The sequence below is a fragment of the Chroicocephalus ridibundus genome, chromosome 10, assembly GCF_963924245.1.
Source record: "Chroicocephalus ridibundus chromosome 10, bChrRid1.1, whole genome shotgun sequence".
Lineage (NCBI taxonomy): Eukaryota > Metazoa > Chordata > Aves > Charadriiformes > Laridae > Chroicocephalus > Chroicocephalus ridibundus.
In genome coordinates, this window is record NC_086293.1 from 14,368,720 (window position 1) to 14,390,142 (window position 21,423).

General features: G+C 43.5%; 1 protein-coding gene across 1 annotated transcript in view; it reads left to right on the forward strand.

Annotated features, from left to right (window-relative positions):
- The window catches only part of MDFIC2 (MyoD family inhibitor domain containing 2), a 47,253-nt gene extending 40,513 nt beyond the window's left edge, over positions 1-6,740 (forward strand). The window contains exons 4-5 of the mRNA XM_063348546.1: positions 1,256-1,477; positions 6,365-6,740. Coding sequence (XP_063204616.1) covers positions 1,256-1,477; positions 6,365-6,624 — 482 coding nt within the window. The 3' untranslated portion in view covers positions 6,625-6,740. The remainder of the gene's footprint in view (positions 1-1,255; positions 1,478-6,364) is intronic.
- The last annotated feature ends 14,683 nt before the right edge of the window (positions 6,741-21,423 follow it).

Consider the following 21,423-nt stretch of genomic DNA (forward strand, 5'->3'; position numbering starts at 1 on the left):
GGACTTGCTCCAGGTACCAGTTAGACCTCAAATCCTTGCTTCCTGCTACTTCAAGCCCAATGGTCCCAGTGGTTTTTCACCTTCCTTGCAATCCATCCGTCCCATCCACATGTCCTCCTTTTGGCTGCAAGGATATTGTGGGACACAACTGCAGTCTCATCAAGGTTTCACTCTCTATCAATCTTTTCTTGGCTTTTCTTTAATATATGTCAGGGGCCAAAGGTACCTGAAAAACAAGACATACGTGGGGTCTCTCTTCTGGCTCCTTGCAGCAGAGCGCAGACTTACTGTTCCTCTCAGAAAGCAATGTTTGCAAAACTGAGGTGTTTGTAAAGATTGACTTTCTGTATATAGCTCAAGAGCAGGCATATCACAAGATTTAAGTAAGATAAAAAGTGAGGCTGTGCTTGATGTGAGGCACAGGAGTTAATCAGCTGTAGATAAGAATTGATGAGGTTTTATCATCCCAACCATAGAGAGAATGACTGTGTTTCTTGGCCTCTTGATCACTTCGGAGAGTAAGTGAAACTGTATATCAACCCATGTTTATCTGTGCCTGAGAAGTTCTTCAAGAATAAATTGAGCTCAGAACTCTTCTTAACCCTTCCCCTAGTTTGGGCTTAAAATTAAGCTCTCCCTCTGGTTTTTCAGCTGCCTCTCTGGCATGCTGACAGCATGTGAAGTGTCCCATCTCCTAGTTGACTTCCAGGCCAACAACACAAGTGTGGATGAAGTTATGAAATAATGAATCTGGATGTTAAACAAAGACCACCTGGCTTTCTTTGCTACAAGACTATGTGCCATGGCGAGCTGGCACATCTGCATCTAGGTACCACCTACACACACATCGTTGGCTGAAAATTTAGGGAAACGGAGCTGCCATTGAAAAAACGTGATAATTCTTTTGCCTTCTTTTATATCACAAATTGAATTTAGGCTATCACACTCAAAATAGATGTCGACTGCGGCAATAGTTCTGTTCTCTCTCCTAACCTGATCCCACCCAGTGGGAGCGAATTATTACTTAGTCTCTAAGTCCACTGGGTTTAAGAGAAAACCTTGGAATGCAAGTTCACAAATACTTACACTATGAGTAAACTCGACTTGCATAAAGAGACAAAAATCATTAGGTAAGTAGGGTTAGGCCTTGGAAGTAAACAACTGTAGGCTTGGAAATTCTGCATATGTTATTCTTTCAGATCTCTGTCTTAGTATCGCAAACAAGTCTTTTTTTTTTTTTTTCTAATCCCACCAGATAACCAGCTTACAAATGAAAAACATACAGATGAAAAGCCTATGAAAGGTATCGTTATGAGTTCTGTCGCAGAATTCAGCATCACAGACACTTCATCAAAAGGTACCAAAAATGGGAAGAAATTCTCGGATGCGAGCACATCATCCATCGCTTCCCTGGAGAAATGCAGAGAATTCACTTACATTGAAGATGACGCATCAGTACATCAGAGAGACAGTGACGGTATGTTTTATAAAACAGATCACATTTAAGCTGATTTCTAAATAATGCCCGTTGCAAGAGGACTGTGTGTATCTAACTTGCTTACGCATTGAACAGGAGGTTCAAGAACATAGCCAAAAGCAGCATTAAGTTGCCCTGCAGACATTTTTGTGATAGATGAGAACCTGTAGAAGGTGATCTTAAATTGTCAGTGATACTAAAGTCATAGAAGAGGAGCCTAGAGCCTAATACACAACAGAGCATTTGTACTTTTGTAATGAGTGTCATACCTGCACAGAGGTATGAGTGTCGGTATCAGACAAACAGAGCATCTCGCAGTACCTAAAGGGGGCCTACAGACAGGATGGGGAGGGACTCTTTATCAGGGAGTGTAATGATAGGATGAGGGGTAATGGTTTTAAACTGAAAGAGGGTAGATTTAGATTGGATATTAGGAAGAAATTCTTTACTGTGAGGGTGGTGAGGCACTGGGACGGGTTGCCCAGAGAAGCTGTGGCTGCCCCATCCCTGGAGGGGTTCAAGGCCAGGCTGGATGGGGCTTCGAGCAGCCTGGTCTGGTGGGAGGCGTCCCTGCCCATGGCAGGGGGGTTGGAACTAGGTGATCTTTAAGGGCCCTTCCAACCCGAACCATTCTATGATTCTATGGACACCTTTCTCCCCAACAGCAGACGGGGTTGCTTTTGACATTGGTACTGCCGCAGCTGCTGTGGTTGCTGAACAGATGCTGTGTTTGGTGGTTGGCATATGACTTCCATGGACTCATATGCAAGTCACGTACGGACCATTGCATCCAGCCCTGGCATTCTGCTGACCCATCACCAAACCCTCCCTCTGCTGTCTACACTGCAAAACCCACCTGGGTGAGGATGAGGAGCTCTCTTCTACCCTGCTTCTGCAGACAACTGTCTCTGATGGCTGGGGCAGGTGGATACACGTGGGTAGGGCTTCTGGTTAGTTCAGTATGCTCTGCGTTTTGAAAGAGTGTATTTGAAAACAAAGCACTCTGAAAGGTAGTTACAAACCAAAATTGCAGCAATAGTTCAAGTGCATTTTCACAAATGAACATTGCTAAAACAGAGCTTGCTCTGGGGCTAATAATCAGAGCTGTCTTACCTTTTCCAAAAAGGAGCTGATCCTTTATATTGTGTAAAAGCACAAGTTTAAGAGCCAAATACCTGCATTATTTTTTAAGAGTTTCAGAGGCAATAGTATAACCAAGAGTTAAGGGATAGTATTGGTGGGGGACACTGATTACAGACCAAGGGGCATGGCTCCCACTGATCTAAATATTATAACATCCCTGATTTTAGTGGAATTATGCTGAGAAGCAGCTATTCCTGGTTATTCCAGCGGATGTGAAAAAAAAGGGCTTCTGTGAAGCATTTCTGAAGTTTCTTATGTGTGCTTTTGGCAATAATGGGCTTAGTGTGTTATACCAAATGGAGTTGAGATCTATCGTGTATACCATTTAACAATTCCTAAATTAAGAATTTCTAAATACAGATCAACACAGTAAACCACCGTGCTCTCCAGGAACCATTGCCATCTCTATTGTATCACTGATCCTGTAATAAAAGGGATCTGTCCGATACATCTATTAGAATACATTTAATTTCAATGAAGGACCTGAAGTATTTATTTCATTTAGGGGGCTTGTCCTCTAGTCCAGACACTCACTAATTTCTCAGTTTGCTGACTATCTGATCAGGCCCCTCAACCATTACTGGCACACAGGTGTGTACCATGTGATGCAAACAACAGATTTCATACCCCTTAAAAAAGCAAAAAGTGAAGGAAATTAACAAAAAAACCAATCTGTGCTCAATTAATAATGTTAAGGGCTGGATGGAAGCCAAGAAAACCCAAGGAAGCCAGATTTGTGGTTGTCACTGCATACTCTGCTCACTCTACTCTGACAAGTTACTGCTTATTCCACACACACGAGGCCAAATCCTGTTCGCTGGTGCACAGAGAACCTCTGAAGGCAGAGGGGTAGCTGAGGAAATCGGCAATTATTTTGTTCCCTGCTCCCAGAGAGGAGCAGATCCAAAGCTCATAGGTCTCACCAAGGGTGATCACTGTGGCTTCAGCGAGCTTTGGACCAGGTTTGCTCAGGACTTCCTCTGCACAGGCAAAGAGTGAGCTGACAGCCACCCAACAAGAGCAGGAAAACATGGAGATAAGGCAGGCTAGCAAGATTATTAGAAGTTCTACTTTTGTGCTAATTAATCGACTAATGTCGAGAATGAGAGCCGAGGTCGTTGTTCTCACTGAGATGAATGCAGTAATGCCGTTCCGCAAACAGCAGGGAAAACAGAGGAGAAAACAGGAGATTGCATCTTCTTTTATGCAGTTTGTGGCTAATTTATTTCCAAATATATAAATGAATGCATAGGAATGGATGTTTAATTGCTAATATCTATTATTTATATACATTACCCCACTTAAAACAGGACAAAAAAGCCTCACACATGCAGATTTTTCGAAATGTGTTACATCCATTATCACAGTTCATGGTGTGTGCTCTGATGGGAATTTAAAAGCATCTTTACTGCACATCACAGACTCTGTGCTGAAACATTACTTTATTATTAAAATCTTGTGCTTTTTGTGTGCTCTCTTTCCTGGATGAAGCCCTAAGAATCGTATCTATTCTCTCCAGGTTACATAAGCACCCTTGTGGTTAACATATCCATGAAAAAAAAAAACCCTGTTATTAGAAAACAGATCTTCGGAGAGGGGAAAAAAAAATTTGAAAGGTCCTTAATTGTTATATAATTTTGAATTTCATCGCTCACATCTATGTATAGGAAGGAAATTTCATAAACAGAAGATATCTAAAAAGAATAGTCTTAATTACACCAAGGACTACTGGATAAAATGATTGCATTTTCTACAGTGTAAATTTCATACAATTAAATGCAGCAGTGTCACCTTATAAAATGTTTCAATTTTATAATTATTTCAGTTCATTTAGTCAGAAAAAAATATAAGCACGAATTTACTAAGTATCACTGAAATCTAGTCATTCTTATTCTACAGGACTGACTCAGAAGTTAGTTGTGCTTGTCTGAACTTAAATAGATCTTGACATATTTAAATACGTATTAAAATTGATAACATTGGTGATGATATGCTACTTAGAAAGAAGTTCAATCACATGCTATTTATTCTTGCTACCTGCTTTAACTGCCTTTTTTTTTTTAATAAAGAAGCTGGAATGATTTTTTAATTTTGTTTTTCATCAAGAAAGCTTTCTTAAAAAGAAAAAAAAGAAAAAAGAGCATAATTCTGGAAACTTCCTGGCAGTGAACTTTATGTTACGTGAGATAGAAAATGCCACAACAGAACCAATGCAGTTGAATGAGTTCACAGTTAGTCATCCTAGGGCAAGAAATGTGGTTATAACCATATGTTTTCCTGAAAGAACCAATGAAAAGGCATTCATATTGTTGAAGGCATTTTTCCTTTCCAAAAACAAGGAGGGAAAAAAAAATAAAATTTGAAAGGTCTGGGTCTTTGCGCTCCAACTGGATTCACACCGTCAGGATCTCACACCTGCTCCGAGCCCTGCTGCACCCGGAGGCAGCCTCCCCAGATGCTGTAGATTGAATGGCGGGGAGTTAATTAGTTGATCTTTGAGGGGAACAAACATTACACAAAGTTTTTGTCTCGGTGACCAAGTTTTCAGGAATATTCACTGGCTCCAGACACACGTCCTAGTGGATGCTATTTTCCAAAATTTTGTCTCCTTTTGAAAAGTAACAAGCATGTGAATGAAAAGGTGAGAAACCCATTTCGGTGGGGAAGTGGAAGGACCCTGGGCTGGGAATTGATCAGCTCGCTGCCCTCCATAAATGCTTTCTCTGGACATGCCTTTCCTCCCTGTCTTTGGTTTGGCAATCTAGATGTCATTAAACATTTTTACTGAAACAGACTACTTACAGAAATCAAACTACAAGCAGATGATGAATCTGTACTCTTTTTTTTTTTTTCCCCCTGCGGATTTGGTCTCGTTCATAAGAGCATCTCAGTCATTATCCAGATGCCACATCGAATTCATGAGCCAGGGACACGCTATCCCACGGATCCAGACTGACCATGTAGAAAAGTAAGACCTGGAGAGCCCGAGGGTCAGATTCTGTCTCCACAAAAGCTGTGGGTGTTTGCGCACCGACTTCCAGCAAGGATTGATTCAGTAACAGACACACAGCCCAGAAATCAATTGTTTTAAATAAGGATACAGTTCTGAACTCTTTGTATGCAGACAAAAGCGTCCCTGAAAGGTTTTGGGGGTTTTTTTTCATTGATTTTTTTTTTTTTTTTGCCTTCCTAGAATTAGCAGGAGCAGCCTCATGATTTTTATCTTTAATTGCAAACTCTTGTGAAAAAGAAAATAAATTCCAGTGTCTCGTGCGATGGTCAGGTAGAGCATGTGGCACCACAAAGCAGCAGCACTTCCAAATGCCTGCGGGGCTGCAACCCCTCCAGCAGAGCATCCCTGCTGCGGGAGGTGCGCTCCTGTGCTGAGTTATATAGCCCAAACACTTTAGGTGTATAGAATCATAGAATCGTTTAGGTTGGAAAAGACCTTTGAGATCCTCGCGTTCAAAGGGAAAGTTGGTTCAGCATACTTGTTCCTCTGAAATTCACTACCACTGAATATTTTCGTTCAAATTATTTTCACGCCGCCGTTGTTTTTCCAGGGCAAACAACACAGCAAACAAATCCTTTCGTTTGACTTTACGGGAGTAGTTGCCGTCAATGTATTTTTAGCCTGCCCTGTGTGCTGTCTCGCATCTCATTTCTGTGTAGTCGGACTAGCCTGAGCCTGGCTAATCAAGCACGCCCTTTTTCTTATGTCTCACTGCTTTTCCTTTTTCTTAGATGAATGCGCAACACTTATCCTGGCCTGCTTGTTCTGCCAATTTTGGGACTTTCTTATAATGCTGCCTGATACCTGTGAACATTGGCTGACAGATACCTGTTGTCCATCCAATAGATACTACCAGACCTCCAACGAAGACCACGCCAACAACGACTGCAACTGCGACTGTGACATTGATTGCAGCCTTTTTGAGTCCTGCCACGAGACTGGTGAATGCCTGGAACTTGCCATGGAGATTTCTGAAGTCTGCTATCGCTAATAGGAAAATAAGTGACAAAATTCCACAAAACTGCCTGAAAGTGAACTGACAGAGTACAAATGAATTGTTTGGGGTTTGTTTGGGGTTTGTTTGTTTGTTTTTCAAAAAGATAACAATAATAACCAGAGTGTTTGCCAACAGGACCACGTGCATCACACTGCTCCCACCCCGGAGGTCCGTATATCTGTCCCATTCTGGTTGTAAGATTTCACAAACTGCTGAAACCAATAAAGGGCAGAAAAGGGTTTTTTTCCTTTGCCATAAACAACAACAGAATTCCAAAGTGCCAAGCATGCTTGATGCTTTACCCACTGTCAATCCAAGACTTTTATAAACCTCTAATTGCTTTAAACACAGATTTCCCCATTCATAAACACAGGACAAATTAGGATGTTATTTTAGGACTGATATATACATTAGTTCATCTTCCTAATGGATTCATACCTAAACATGTATTACACATTGTTGGTTATTATTAATAATGTATGACATAACATCATTTTATAATTAAAAATTTATTTATTCAATCTCTTAAAACACACTTATATGCTCAGTTTAGGTAGAAAAGAAAATTAAATGAATTAGAAACCATGCTAGTGGTAATTACAGCAAATGCCTCTAAAAATCTCCAGTGAATTTTGTAGAGGAAGCATTTTAACAGGGTAGTGCAATTCGACAGTGGATTAATGTGCGTGCCTATGGTTATGTAATAACAGGTTATGCCTATTGTTCATTAGTTATAGGAAAGGGCTTCTTAAGTGTAATTAGCCTAAATGGGAATTGAGTGCACACTTCCAGAGGAGAATTACCCCATGGATAGCCAGGAACTCCTTTGCCTGATTTCCATTTGTAAGATTTCTGCAAGCAGCAGAATATTGCCACCTATTCCACTGGAAACAGCCAGCTCCACCTGTGCACAAAAGATTGCAAAATGACAGTATCTATCCTGCTTGTGCTTTCAAACTCCCTCTATCTCTTTTCTGATAGCAGGTCTGATTAATAAAAAGGAAATACATATTGCACATTACACATATGACAAGAAAAGCATGTAAATTCAGCTGCCTGAGGGTGCAGAATGCAGGTATCAAGCACACAGAAAAATACAGTTCCTTGCTCACATTTGATATTTATAGACTAACACCAAAGAGAGTGTTTGCTTTGTACAGGCGCTAAAACTTCTCCCCAAGTCCCCGCTGATCTCAGTGCGGAAGCGCCTGGGGAATCCCAAACAAGAATCGTGGACAAGATGCCGGGATACTCAGCATTGCTGAAAGCATTGAAGCCACTCATTTAATAATCTGAGTTTCAAATCTGTAGTCCTGACACATGGATATTTAATGGAAAAAAAATAAATCATGTGAATTTCCTTCCCCCCCAACTTCTGAAAAATTAATGCTTTAAAAAAATCAGAAAGTAAGAAGAAGGTATAACTGTTAGTGATCTTTGTACAGGTATCTTACAAGGCTCAGTGACCTAAGGACAACAAACTTTGGAATTACAGCAAGCAGCCAGCCTACCTTCTTTCTGTGCTCCTTCCAGGACTTTGGTGGGGAGTAAAAGAGGTTTGCTCATTTTAATTGTGACGTTGCATTGTGAGTTGTAGCCACCTAAAGGAACAAAGTCATTAGTCCTTAATTGCCAGACCTGTGCTAGGCTGCAAGGTGGGTCTGGACCCAAACCCAAAAAGCAATAACCACCGCCACCTGGGAGGCACTGCTTTTACACACCCTGGGCTGGGCAATGCTGAGCTTTAATGCTCCAGTTTGCACTCCCCTCTAGATTTTTGATCTTAAATCTCCCAATACTGAGACTCACAACTAAACTCTCAGTGCAATGGATTGGGCCACAGAGGCTTGGATCATTCCACTTTCTACCATAGGTTGCTCTCGACAAAGTGGCAAGTGGGCACGTAGGAATAAAGACAAATGACCCAAAGAGTCTAAGAGTCAGAAAAGGAGAAAACATGCCCTGCATACCATTTCTTAGAGAAGTACCAATATTGCAGTACCAAGGTTGCATGTTGGCAACCTTGCTCTTGATGCTGCTGTCCAAAAGGGGAGATTTCATGGGCAATGGCTGGAAGGAGCCCAAGAGAGGAAACCAGAAGGTGGCAAACCCCACAAGGCTGCCTGTGAGTGACCCAGAGATGAGAAACTTGTCTTCCAGGCCAGGATGTCTTGTTCCAGCTCTGAGACTGCAAAGTAGTCTTTGGCCATTGGCCATGCTGGGATCACCCATGGCAAGTGGGTGGTCTCCATGCATCAGTTGTGGGGCTGAATTAAGGACTACTGGCATGACTTTTTTTCCCCCCAACTCTTTTCCTAGGAATTGTTATTCAAAAGCGCTTTTTTTCCTGTTGTAATCCATAGGTTGGCAAACTGAGGTCATGTCTACTGTAGGGCATGGGTAAGATCAAAGACAGAATTACAATGGTGATGGCCATGGCTAGACAGAATGTCCCAACAATATGAAATGAATCACACTGTGGGATATACTGAGAGCTGCTGTTGTAGTGAATGGTGATGTTGTAAATAATACAGCAATATCTCCTTGCCTAAAGCGTACAATGGCACATTGCTTGGTTTCCTGTTTTAGGAATTAGATTTTTAGAGGCCTTCTGTATGAGCAATGAAACCTTGAAAAACGTATTATTTCGTACAAAGTCATAGAAGCAGCAGCTTACTATGACTTTATTTTCTGTCATAAAATTGTTAATTGCAAAATTGTACTTTCATGACACACAGGAACCCTTCAATGCTTTGGCACCAGAGAAATTCAATCAGACTTTTCCACTAACTATTCCAGAAACTGGGTTTCCTCTTTGGAGAGCCGTCCTATTTCCACACTAAACTGACTTCCTAGGCCAGAGAAACAGACATTTATCAGATCTGAACATGGGTAGACATTCCAGTGAAACAGAAATATTTGGAACAATTCAAGGCTGTCTCTGTATTTTTTATTTACTGGGAAGGAAGGTCTGAGTGCTTGAGTAGGAGGCGTTTGGGTGGATGGCTGTTCTGAACATGTTGGACTCAGCTGTGCTCCCGGAGAGATGTCAGCTCCGCAGCGTGTGAAACCAGCTCCTCAGAACAACAAATAGAAGTTACCATTTTGCAAACGGGAACATCGCTCCGACACGACGCCTCCCCTCAGCACCATAAATGCGCTGACAGATTGGTTGGGGGAAGAGAGAGACAGAGATAATAACGAAGAGCTATGTTGCTACCTTCTGCAGGAAGGGACCATGGGATGCTCTCTAAGGATCTGCTCCTGGAAATGACCCAGCAGCCTCATCCTTAAGAGGAACATGTCTTTTCACCTCCTTTCACTGTATTCTCCAGACACAGTACAGATTAGGACACAAACTCTTTACAGCAAAGATTATCATTTGCTAAATATTGTACTGCACCCCGCACACAGAGGACTGAACTTGAAAGGCCTCAGGGTGCTTCCAAAAGGTTAAAGATCAGCTATCCCAAAGGAAATGGAATTCTCTCACTGATCATGCGCCCTTCCATAAGGTTGTTCTGGTGCCTTACTCTCCATGCACACTATGAGTCCCTTTAGATATCGGCTAACAAAAATTAGCCCGTGTACACCCCCAAATACAGGGATGGAGCATATTACGTTATGTCCTTTGACATTCCTCTGCTTCCTAGAGCATTTTGATTGTTCATACTCTCTTAAGCAATCACAACCAGAATGACCAACATCTTCCAAACATCAAGACAACGCACAACTCTGCCTTAACTCCAGCGCTGCTTAGGGATTCAGGCTGAATGCTACAGCTGAGCTCTAGAAGACTTTGGTTCTCAGGAAGAAAGCAAAATACGGGCACAACTAAGATGTTCATAATTGTATTTCTCCTATTGTTATGCTTGTACAGTATTGAAAAACATTCAATAGTGTTGGACTAAGAAAGTATGTATCTATTAAATTTTTCCTTTAATTACATGAAATGGGTGGTTCCATTGCTTTAATCTTCATCTATGTCAAGCTGTATTTTAGGCCTCATAAATGCAAGGAAATACTATGCCAGAAAATAAGTTTACCAAACAGACTGGGATTTCCAGGCACTGCTCCACTGTAATTCACAGCAACTGAGTATTAATCATGGTTAATAATCTATCATTCCTGTGGTGTTTTTTTTTTAAAAAAAGAGGGAGGGAATTATTGAGAAACTGTACTTTCTCGTAGCATACGAGAGCATATAATTGCACAACAGAACAATTCTATGGAATCCATTATTCTGCTGGTAACAATCTAGATTTCCTTAACATTGCACACGAACAGGAATCGTTGCCATCTGATGCATGTTCCATGGCCTGTGCAAAATGAGTTGTGGGTGCAAGCCAATTCATAATGGATGTGTGCCCATATCACAAAAAAACACCATTATAATTGGTACCCTTAGGAAAAATGCCAAGGTCTGAGTGTAAACAGAGCACTTTCTGTCCCAAGAGTCAGTTCTTCTGTGGTCAGAGTTGAGGCACAACAGAAAATAGCAATGCTGCACTGCATCTGTTGATGGCCTGCCTGAGCAGAGCAGGTTAAGTGACAAAGTAATATTGGAAAAGTCTTTTTCCTTATTAGAGAATCTTGCAACTGAAACAGTCATTCACATGTTCGTGCCACAGTATATTAAAATGATCATGGTACAAAGAGAGAAAAAAAAACCCCACCTTATAGAAGCACACAAGAAAATCACCATCAATATCATTAAAATGCAGACTCAATTTATATTGCCAGTTTTGCCATGATTTCTAAGAAGTAAAAAATAATGCCAGAAAGCAGTGAAGAAACTATTATTAGATCAACTGTATAAAAAGCATGAGTGATTCCATTAGCAAGCACAGCTGAGAAAAGGCAGGATTTAAATCAAATCTAAATATGATAAGATTATACAGCCGAAGTGACGTCCATTTTAGAAAACATACAGGCCAGAAGAAGCAAAACAAAAGTAGAATTTTGGTTCTGTGCTGTAAAACATGCTCTATCTTACACAGCGTTTAAAAAACTGTTGGAAGTATCCTGTTAGCACCTCAGTTTTATGCTGTACCTGTTCTAGGTAAATAACAAGTGTGTAGTTAATCTACAGGGTCACCCTTTGTTCATCTTTATTGCAGCGTATTTGCATCATTCATCCCCTCAGAGTGTCCATGTGGCTTATCACTTGATGCAGTCATCGTACACGCAAACTTTTCTACTCAGAAAACAGCAAAGCTGCCCACAGAACCCCAGTTTCAGCTCCTAAAAACTTTTGGGGTGTTGTGTCTTTGCTCCACATGAAGGGCGAAGCAAAATGTGCCGAAGGTTGGTGTTAAATGGGACAGTCAATTGTTTAAAATAAAAAGATCGGGTTTTCTAATCTGTTCTCTTTTGGAACAGGAGAGCTCACCCTGCACTTCATGAGCCTTTTCAACAAAAATGGAGCTGGAAAAAACTCTCTCCAAGAAGTGTTTTTTTGGATAGCACAAAGTCCAACAAAGTCTACTGTGTATACATATATATAGAGAGAGAGAGAGACAGGTAAAGGATTAAGAAGCAGAAAGAGATGGGGTAGCTGTGGGTAATTTAGCCGATAGCAGTTGTTACTAGCTGGTGATCTCCGATTGCTCCTTGGAACAGGGTAATATTTGTGATTCCTGCTGCAGCAGAGGCAAATGAGCCATGATATGAAAGCAGAACCAGCACCAGCGGGCCTTTGACCCAGCTCCTCGAGATTTCTACTTCCTCACGTGCTGCCCACTCCTGCCCTCATTTACTTCCAGATGGTCCCTCTGAAATAAGTTTCATTTGTACGGGATTTCAACACAGTTCAACATCAGGAGTGGAGAAGGACATGCATCGATATTCATCTTCTCAAAGATATAATCAAAAGTAATCCATTTTAAACCCCTTGATTTTACTATGCATTTCAATTTTTCCTATAATCTATAACCCATGCACACCATAAAGTCATCACTGAGAGGGGAAGATGGAAAAATCCAGCTACCTTTCCAAATGGAAATCAGAAGATATATTTTTAGCTACATTAAGCCAACTGCATGCAGCTCTGCACACTTATGTAATTCCAACATAAAAATAATCCATAATATTCCAGAGGAACAAATCCAGTTCTTAGTCATATAAATTTTCATATAAGCCCATCAAAACCCATTCCAAAAATGTCTCAGTCTCTCTGAGCACCAGAGTTGGAACAAAAGAGCGAGTCCTTTAAAATGCCTTTGGAACTTCCAGGGATGTTAAATCTAATTGCCCTTAGCATAGCACCGATCCACAAAGGTTTAAGTCATGGAAAATGTGTTTTACCTTTATAAAAGATATACTATGCAAAGTTTATCATGGCATAGTAAGGTTGGATCTAACTTACTTTGTGCAAACTTCAGACAGAAAGGAATTAACCTTTGATTCTTCACTTTGACTAACCGAGACAGAAAAATGTGTCTTCTCATTGCAGATGTGCAATATTGCATTAAGTTATATGACACAGTATGGTATCATATGATAAAATATCGATTTGTGCATTTCAGTGTATATGTGTACGTAGAAAACTATATTTATACTCACAGATATTTATAGCAATGCCTCTGTGTTCCAAGAAGCAAGAAGGATGGAGAGCAGGCAAAGATTAATTGTGATAGAAACCTTCTTAACACAAAGCCAGAACCAACGTTATTTGTTAATACCTTTAGAAGCTCCACAGTTATCAGAGCTAAGGCTGAGTGAAATTATCCAGTAAAATGTTTGTTCATGACAGAGTGGTCACTTGCTAAAGCAGACCTTGCAGCATCATGGGCAAGGTAGCGTTGGGAACTGCTCATTTCTCTGGAGGCATCCACAGGGCTTTTGGCAGCCCACAGAAAGAAGAACGACCCAGACCCTTTCCTGGGAGCCTGGGAAGTCCTTGAGATCCAGCTCAACCGTCCGTTCCATTTCATTAAAATGTAAAATAAGAACTAGAACGGAAACCTTCCTTTTTTTTCCAGAATGAGTCTTCTTTGATGATCCTTCTACATGGGTTCTTTAATTTTCTAACATCTATCTGAACCAGTTTTTTTCCCCAAGCTCCAGAATCTCTGGTGGAATAAACCCCCCTATCTTTGCCTGTAATGGCTCTGTCATGACCAGTGTTCATGGGCATGGGAGGAGACCATGTCTGATCCGGAGAGCTCCTAATTTTAAAGATGAAAGAGGGAGAAGTAAAAGACCATACAGTTTGCAAACGGGAAAGCAGAACAAAGGGACCAAGGGTGGATTTTTTTTTCCTCCTAGAACTTTATTTCTCAGCTAGAAATCTGATCTGCAGCGAGGGGGCCCAAGGGGCAAGCCGTGTTTATAACACAGCCAAGGACGCCATTCCCTCGGTTCAGTCCCCCAGCGCGCTCAACACTCCTCAGCTGCGTCTACTCCATAAAGGCCCAAGAAAACTTAAAAAAAAAAAAAAACAAAAAAAAAACTTGCAATGGCACGTCTTCTTAACCAGCATCATGGAAAAGTCATGCTGCTCTGCATATAGCCTTCAGGATTGTGTCTGTAACACTTGAAATCCTGCCCAAGTCTGGCTTCGCTCGCACTAACAGGTACTCTGTGTGCTTCTGCATCTTTTCCTACAAGCAAATGTTGCAACTTTCCTATTGCGACAGCTGTAATAGGCATTCACTTTACTGTGTTTTTCCTTAACACTCCCGATTCCTTTTATATCTAGTTGGGAATACACTCAAGCGCTAATGGCACTTGTTCAGCCATCCAGAGACGGCGCAGCCTCGCCTTTCTAGCTATTTGTATTTCTTCGTTTTGGAAAGCTGAACTTTGCCGAGATCCAAATGCCTGATATTTAACTTCAATTCATCCCTCTTAAGGTCAGAAGGCACCATTAAAATTATCTGGCAACACAAGATCGGCATCTACTTGGAGAAAGGAGATTTTAAATCAGTCATTCCTTCCTCTGACTTCTGTTTGGGCAGTGAGAGGATTCCAGGTGCCAGATAATTAAGTCACCACCGACAGATGAGACAGGTGATAGACCTGCATCCATATGCTATCACTTCTAGTTTGGTAACCTCAAGGGATGTGTCTCACGCTGCACGATAGCGATCTACAGCTGCTGGTGTTTGCTAATCGGTCAGCACGGGCTCCTTCTGCCACCGCCTGATGGAAAAGTCCTAAGGGGCTCAGCAGAAGTGTAGCTTTTAAGGCTCCAAAGACAACGTTTCATGGAACAGGACCTGTTCTGGGGTTTCAGGCCATAAGCGCTTTCTGCTGTCAGCCCTACGGGGTGGTTCAAAGCGTTGGGAACAGCATCAGGGCAATCCTGCAGAACAGCAAATAGTCTGAGCTGCCCTGCAAGCCACTTACAAATCTTTGAATCTACGTGTGAAAAACGGCTTGAATGGTATAGGAAGAAACAGCACTAATAAGCCCTATGAAACCCATTGGTAAGGCAAAGCAAGGAGAGCTGCAGGGGAGCTAAGGGAGTGTAGCGACAGCCAAAAAATTCAGAAACTCCTTCAGCAAACAGGGAGAGAGACATACCACCACCCAGGCAGGTCTGACATAAGGGTTTTGAACAGGAGCCTTCAAAGTTTTATTACTAGGCTCCTTTTCGTAAGGCAGGGCACAGCAAATACTCCATTTAAGGCTTCCATGGAGTAGAACCAGAAATATCCAGCCTTGCAAATATCCTCACCAGCCAAGCGCGGAGCCGAGACATGCAAAATGAGCGCCCGTCAGCTCGGTGCCAGCACAACAGAAGGCAGAAGTGCTTCAAGGAACTTGTGACAGGTTCTCTGGATGCACCAATTCGAGACGGGCCAATCCCTGCTCGAAATGTGCAAACTCTCACACTCCTTGGCATGACCGTGCAGCCAAAATGCACATTTTTTTAAAGGATTCAGAGAAAACACGACCAAAGGGACAGGAACGCAGAAGAATTTGGCAATAGGAAGCAGATGCTTCCTAGGGAGGAGACAGGACTTAGTTCGAAAAAGGTTTGAGGGAAACTTTATATATAGCAGTGAAGTTGCTGAAGTCTATTTCGTTACAGAATATCTAACTTACAGGGAGGACTGTACTCTAAGCAGTCGCACCTGGGAAAGCAGCTCTGTGGAGATTCACTTGGGGGAATGAGGCAACTTGAGTGGTATAAATATCAGTGCTCTGGTTTACCTACAGCAGCCGCTGCTGGCAGACTCTGCAGGCATCCATCCCAACCCAGGTTACCCGGGTTTTGTCATTCCCTGCTCTCCTGCAACCCCCGGAAAGCCCTGGAGGTGAACTACCAGGGGATGCCTACAGTGAGAGGGTGAGCTGGTGTGCAGGCCTGGAGTGGGAAAGAAAAAAAGAGGGGATCAAAATATACATATAAGGCACAAACCGAAGATACGGAGAGTCACAGTGAACTCCAAAGTTGCTGGCAAGAAAGAGAAATGTGACTATCGGTTTTGAGGAGGGAGGTGGGTACAGTCCAGGCTTGTTCCTGGCTAGTGGGATACAGATTTTTGTTGAACTTTGTCTGAGAACTGTAATGGTGCTAAGCACCGAAATGGAAAAAAAAAAGGACAGGCTGATTTGTGAGGGATGGAGTTACCTACCTAAAAGAGAGAGAAGTGGCACGTTTGAGGGGAAAGGACGCAGGACAGGGTAGAAAGTCCTACAAGAGAAGGAAGAGAAAGAACACCCCTATTCTCCTTTATTGCACTAAAAAAGTGCTTGCCTCCATCCAAAGGGATCTTAACTTTATTTTCTCTTAATAGGCGAGTATGAAACGCATTATTCCAAATGGAGCTCAGTTATATCTTGAGCCAAGCCTTTGCATCCTTCAGTTAAAAAAAAAAAAAAATTAGACACTTGCGGTTCTCTGGGCTTCAGTCCTTTTCATCCTGGTGTTAATTTTATTTTTCAGGCTGAACAAGATCACTCCTCATTCACATCTTAGGGCCTCCTCATAAAATTAGCCTGGGAAAGCAGGACAATTGGACTGAAAACTTTTGCACTTGCCTTGGCTTTGGAACACTCCTAAAAACCTCATGTTTCCTTGGAAATACTCCCCCCTTTGACCAAACTAAACCTGCTCTGTTTCCACTAAGTGTCACAAGAGCATACCTCCCCTCCAGCGGGACCAGAGAGTTTCCTTCCTATAAAGCCGGGTTTAAAGGCCAGCTGCACTCCCGAGGCTTCAGCAACAGCCTGCAGCCTCCAGCACACCGCGTGCCAGAAACCAGCATCTACGCGGGCTCACAAAGGCTGTAAAACATCTTGTGCAGAGTGGGGAGAAAAAAAAAAATAAAAAATGCCAGGGAGCTTTGCCAAACACTTTCTGCTTATTCGTACCCATGCCAAATGCTTTGCAGTCTTTTGCAGGGGGCATCAGAAAGTTACCCCCCCGCAGCCCTGGGAAGCAGGGACATCCCTGCTGCCAGCGCCCCGGGAGAAGGGCCGGGGCAGAGCTCGTGCTCCCGAGAAACTGCAGTAGTTTTGCAATGTCTGCACAGAGATTAGGCTGTCTGATGCCTCTGGGGAGGAAACTTTCATCTGAGGCACAATTTAATTCCAGTCCTGCCCCAGAACCCATTTGCAGCCCTGCTGACTCACACAAGAGTCCTGCCTCAGTTTCCCTGTGCAGAAAAAAAAAATGTTAGTATGTCCTTTACACAGCTCTCTTGGGCACTGAAGGGACATCCAGTTCTGAATCACACAATTCGGAAACCAAGAGGCAGAGAAAGGGGAAAATACAGGACACAAGCCATCATCTTTTTGAAGAGGACTTGAGCTTCTACAGCACTTTGGTGTTGCTGCCCACACCGTCCTGGAGGGATCTGTGAGACAAGCTCTCCTCCACACCTAAGAACAACCTTTGGCTTCAGGAGAAGCCACTTTTCCCAATCTGGGATGTACGAGGAGCGTCTTATAGGTAAGAAGAAGTTTCTTCCTGCCCAGAAGGAACAAAGCTCAGAAAGAAAGTGAACCAAGGGGAGAGCTGACTTAGGCTGTGCCCTTTGCTCCTTTGAAAGAGGAGCTGCATTCGCCTCTTGCAGACAGAGGAGAGACAGTTTTAAGCACAGAAATTTTTAAGCACTAGAGAAAAGCCAGTGTCCTGGTTGGAGCGGGTGATTGGGAGCATCCTGCACTGCAAGTGGAGCAAGAGAGACAGTGAGGCACCAGCCAAGCACTGGTCAGGGGAAGAGTGGTGAAGATAAGCACTTTGCAGATGAATAGATTTCACCCAAATTAACTTTCCTCCTCCATATTTCATTTCCTTTGCCAGTGGTCATTCCCCGCTGGCTGGTCCTGGCAGCCTGGGGTAAAGCACCGAGTGCTTTTGCCTCGGCAGCCTTTTCCCTGGCAGCAGGGCAGCGCCAGCTCCTGGTGCTGCTGGATGCTGTGGTGAAGCCTTTCACCATGGAAGAGTAATTTCTTCTATCGGGGGAGCATTCAAAAGCCACAAGGGGCCACACAGACATCAAAGAAGGCATAAGCCCGTTTGAGGAACTTACAACACAGGGTGGCAACAACACGAGAAATGATGGGAGAAGGCACAGACAGAGGGATACGGGATGCTCTGGGGTTCAGAAGCTAGTCATGAATTCCTTACTTCAGTGTGGTTTTATTATTTCTCTATATAACCATTTGCTTAACCAGCCTCAGGTCTCCCACTGTTAGTTCCCATTCCAACACAACAGAAAGACTCAGTTCTGAAGGGGAAAGACAAAGCAGAGAGGTCCCGTCATACCTCAGAGCAACACCAGCCTCCCTCAGAAAGCACGGGCAAAGGCAGGTCCCAAACTGCTGCCCTCGCAGGTCAGCCCAAATCCGTCCTTCACAAAGGACAGCTGATTTTGACTTAAACACAGCTGTGCCTTATCCTCGGCTCCCGCAAGCTGGCGTCTACCTGCTGAAGTGAGGGCCCCTGCTAACGGCTGCCAGGGGAGGATGCGGTTCCTCCGCATCCGCAGGTGTTGCAGAGGACACACAAGCATCCTGATGGCGCAGGAGGGATGCTCCCGGCCACCCCGCGACCCAAGGGACATCCCTCCCCAGGCGCCCACCCCCGTCCCTCGCATCTCCTCCCTCTCGTCCTGCAGGCACCAGCCCAGGCTCTGCCCCGGTACCGAGATCCGGGACCGTCACTTCTGACATGGGGCTGACTTTTGTCAAAACCTATCACTAGGACTCTGTTTCCCCACTGTTTTGAACCTTCTTACGTACAACATTGAAGCGTCAGATTTGTCAAAACACGCAAAGGTGCTGCCAGAGGCTGAGCAACTCATTTTAGTCCCTTTACAAAGCCATTTTGAGGAAAGAAACAACATGTCAGGGCAATGCCAACAACTGACTGTACCAACAAGGAGAGATTTGACGTACTTTTCTATGCTGCAGTGACTGTTATAATAAAAGACAGCAGTGCATTAGTGAAAGATTTATGCTAGTATTTCAACAATGGAAAACATGAGCTTTGCTGTATTCTCATTCACATGGAGACAGGCAGCGAGGGCATGTCATGTAGCGCTATTTCCAGGAATGATGCTACAATTGAAGAAATGCTGATTTGCTCGTACAGTGAGACAATTCCTGGAAGCAGGACAGACCCTTGTATTATTATCGTCATTGCAGAGGGAGAATTTGACTGCACAGCCTCTTATCCCGAGCTGTTTCGGAGGGATGGCTCTCCTGCTCCTGAAGGGTAGGAGGAAAAGCCTGGGAGAGCTGCCGCCCCGCCGTGGCCCCCTCTGCGCGGCAGCAGCCTCCCTGGCACCGTCGTCAGAGCCCTCCATGCCAGCAAGCGCAAGTGCCAGCTAATTGAATTTGCTAATGATACATTCTTTCGAAACCCTTCGCACTGCACCCACCATTTTGTGCTTGCAATTAAATTACAAGCAAAGAAAAAAAAAAAAAAAAGAAAAAAGGAAAAAAAAAAATGCCATGTGGTGTCATTTGACATTTAGATGTCAAAGTAACTGATTGACAGGGAAAAAAATCAACAGCGAAAGGCCCGTTCCTGCCAAAGCCAGCGGGGAGTTTGCCAGCGGCGTTGGGAAGAGCAGGATCAGGGCCCTTGTGGGACAACGGGATGAGGCAGGGTGGTGGGAGAGCGGAGAAGCAAGCCCCGTGCCTGCTTATCCTGGCCCTGAGAGATCCGGGAGGAGGGAATCAGCCCCCTCCGGGAGCATCCTTCTGCATCCCCCATCCTCCAGCACGAGGATTTGGGACCCACGGAGGGAGGGAGAGGAGAGGGAAATGAGACCCCGACACCATGGGAGGGTGGTTGTGTGCAGAGCCTGGGGACATGGGGTTCTCCCACCTTGTCAGAGGTTTTGACACCTCTGTGGTTTTTTTCTGCCCCTGTTGAGGATAAAGAAAGGGGGGATTTAAAAAAAAAAAAAAATCCTTTCTGAGATGACCATTGAGGGAAAAAAGCAGAGATAAAGTAAATCACTCATTTTGATAATTTTGAAATTTTTTCTTCATTTTTTTACCTTACATAACTTTTACAGGTTTTAGCCTAAAGTAATGAAAATTTCAAAGCAAAAAAGGAAAATTTTTACATGACAAAACCTGGACAGTTTCCACAATTTAGAAAAGGCTTTTTTATCCAAAGAAAGCTTTACAAACTGAAGAGATTCACCACAACAGGACCCATCATCCTACAAAAAGCCCCAGCAATGGTAAATATGGCATTTTTCCCAATGGGATTAAAGGTTCATGCCCAGATTCCTGGCAAGCTGAAGGAGGGAGTCCTGCCTTGGGGTCAGTGAGGTGGGAAGGGGACCGTGTGTGTCTGTATGCTCACCCCCGCGGCCTCCATCAGCATCCGCCTGTGGTCCAGGAGCGCAAAGCACAGCTACAGGCACGGGCCTCTGGTTTGAGAAAGGGAGAAGAAAGAAGAGTTAAAAAAAAAAAAAAGAAAAAAAAAAAGAAGGGGATTGCAGTTGCATTTTTTCTCTTTCCCAGACCTGACGTGGGGGTTGGGTCAATAAGTGAGGTTTTGGGTCACCCGCTGCAGACAGTCCCAGACCCACCCACACGGTGCTCAGCTGATGGAGGGGTGCGAAGGCCCAAATTCCTACAAGAGAAGAATATTGATAATACAAAATTAAAGCCCTCCCTCCCTCCCTCCCTCAAGCTAACTTACGCTCTGTCTATAGCAAACAAGGTACATCAAGGAGCTCCCTCGCCTGCCTCCTGCAGACCCCACGGACCACCAGTGCCATGGGTTTCCATGGGATTCGGCTCAGTGCCCCCCCCGCAGACCAGCGCTGGGCAAACAGTGGGAGCTGGGACTTGTGTGCGTTTTAATGGCACGGACGAGGTATGTACATGGAGTTAAAAATAAAGCTTTGGGGCTTTTTTCCTTCTCTTAGATGCAGGTGGGGCTGTAAAACCCTGTTAGCATGAGTCAGAGAGCCAGACTTGGCAAAGTTTGGCTTGCCACTTTAAAAACAGAGCACTAATTAAATCAAGTAACAACAAGGGAAAAAAAAATACCTCTTTTTTTCCAATAACTAATCCAGCCTGAAATGAATTAAAAATATTTTACCTGGACTCTATTCATGTACAGAATAAAGCAAAAAAACATGCCTGAAAAAAAAAAAAAAAATTGCTTGGCAAAAAACCCTAATGCAAATTGCTCTAGCATGAAAGTGAAGACTTTTTTAAGCAGTTTAGGTAGATTTAATCATGAAGCTGAAAGCTTCCTTCTTCTCTGTGGAGAGCCCAAGTGAATAGCCCTTGCTTGGATGTTCTTTGTAGGCAAGAGAGGATGGGACTGTCAGAGTCGTCCCAGATATCCCACCACAAACA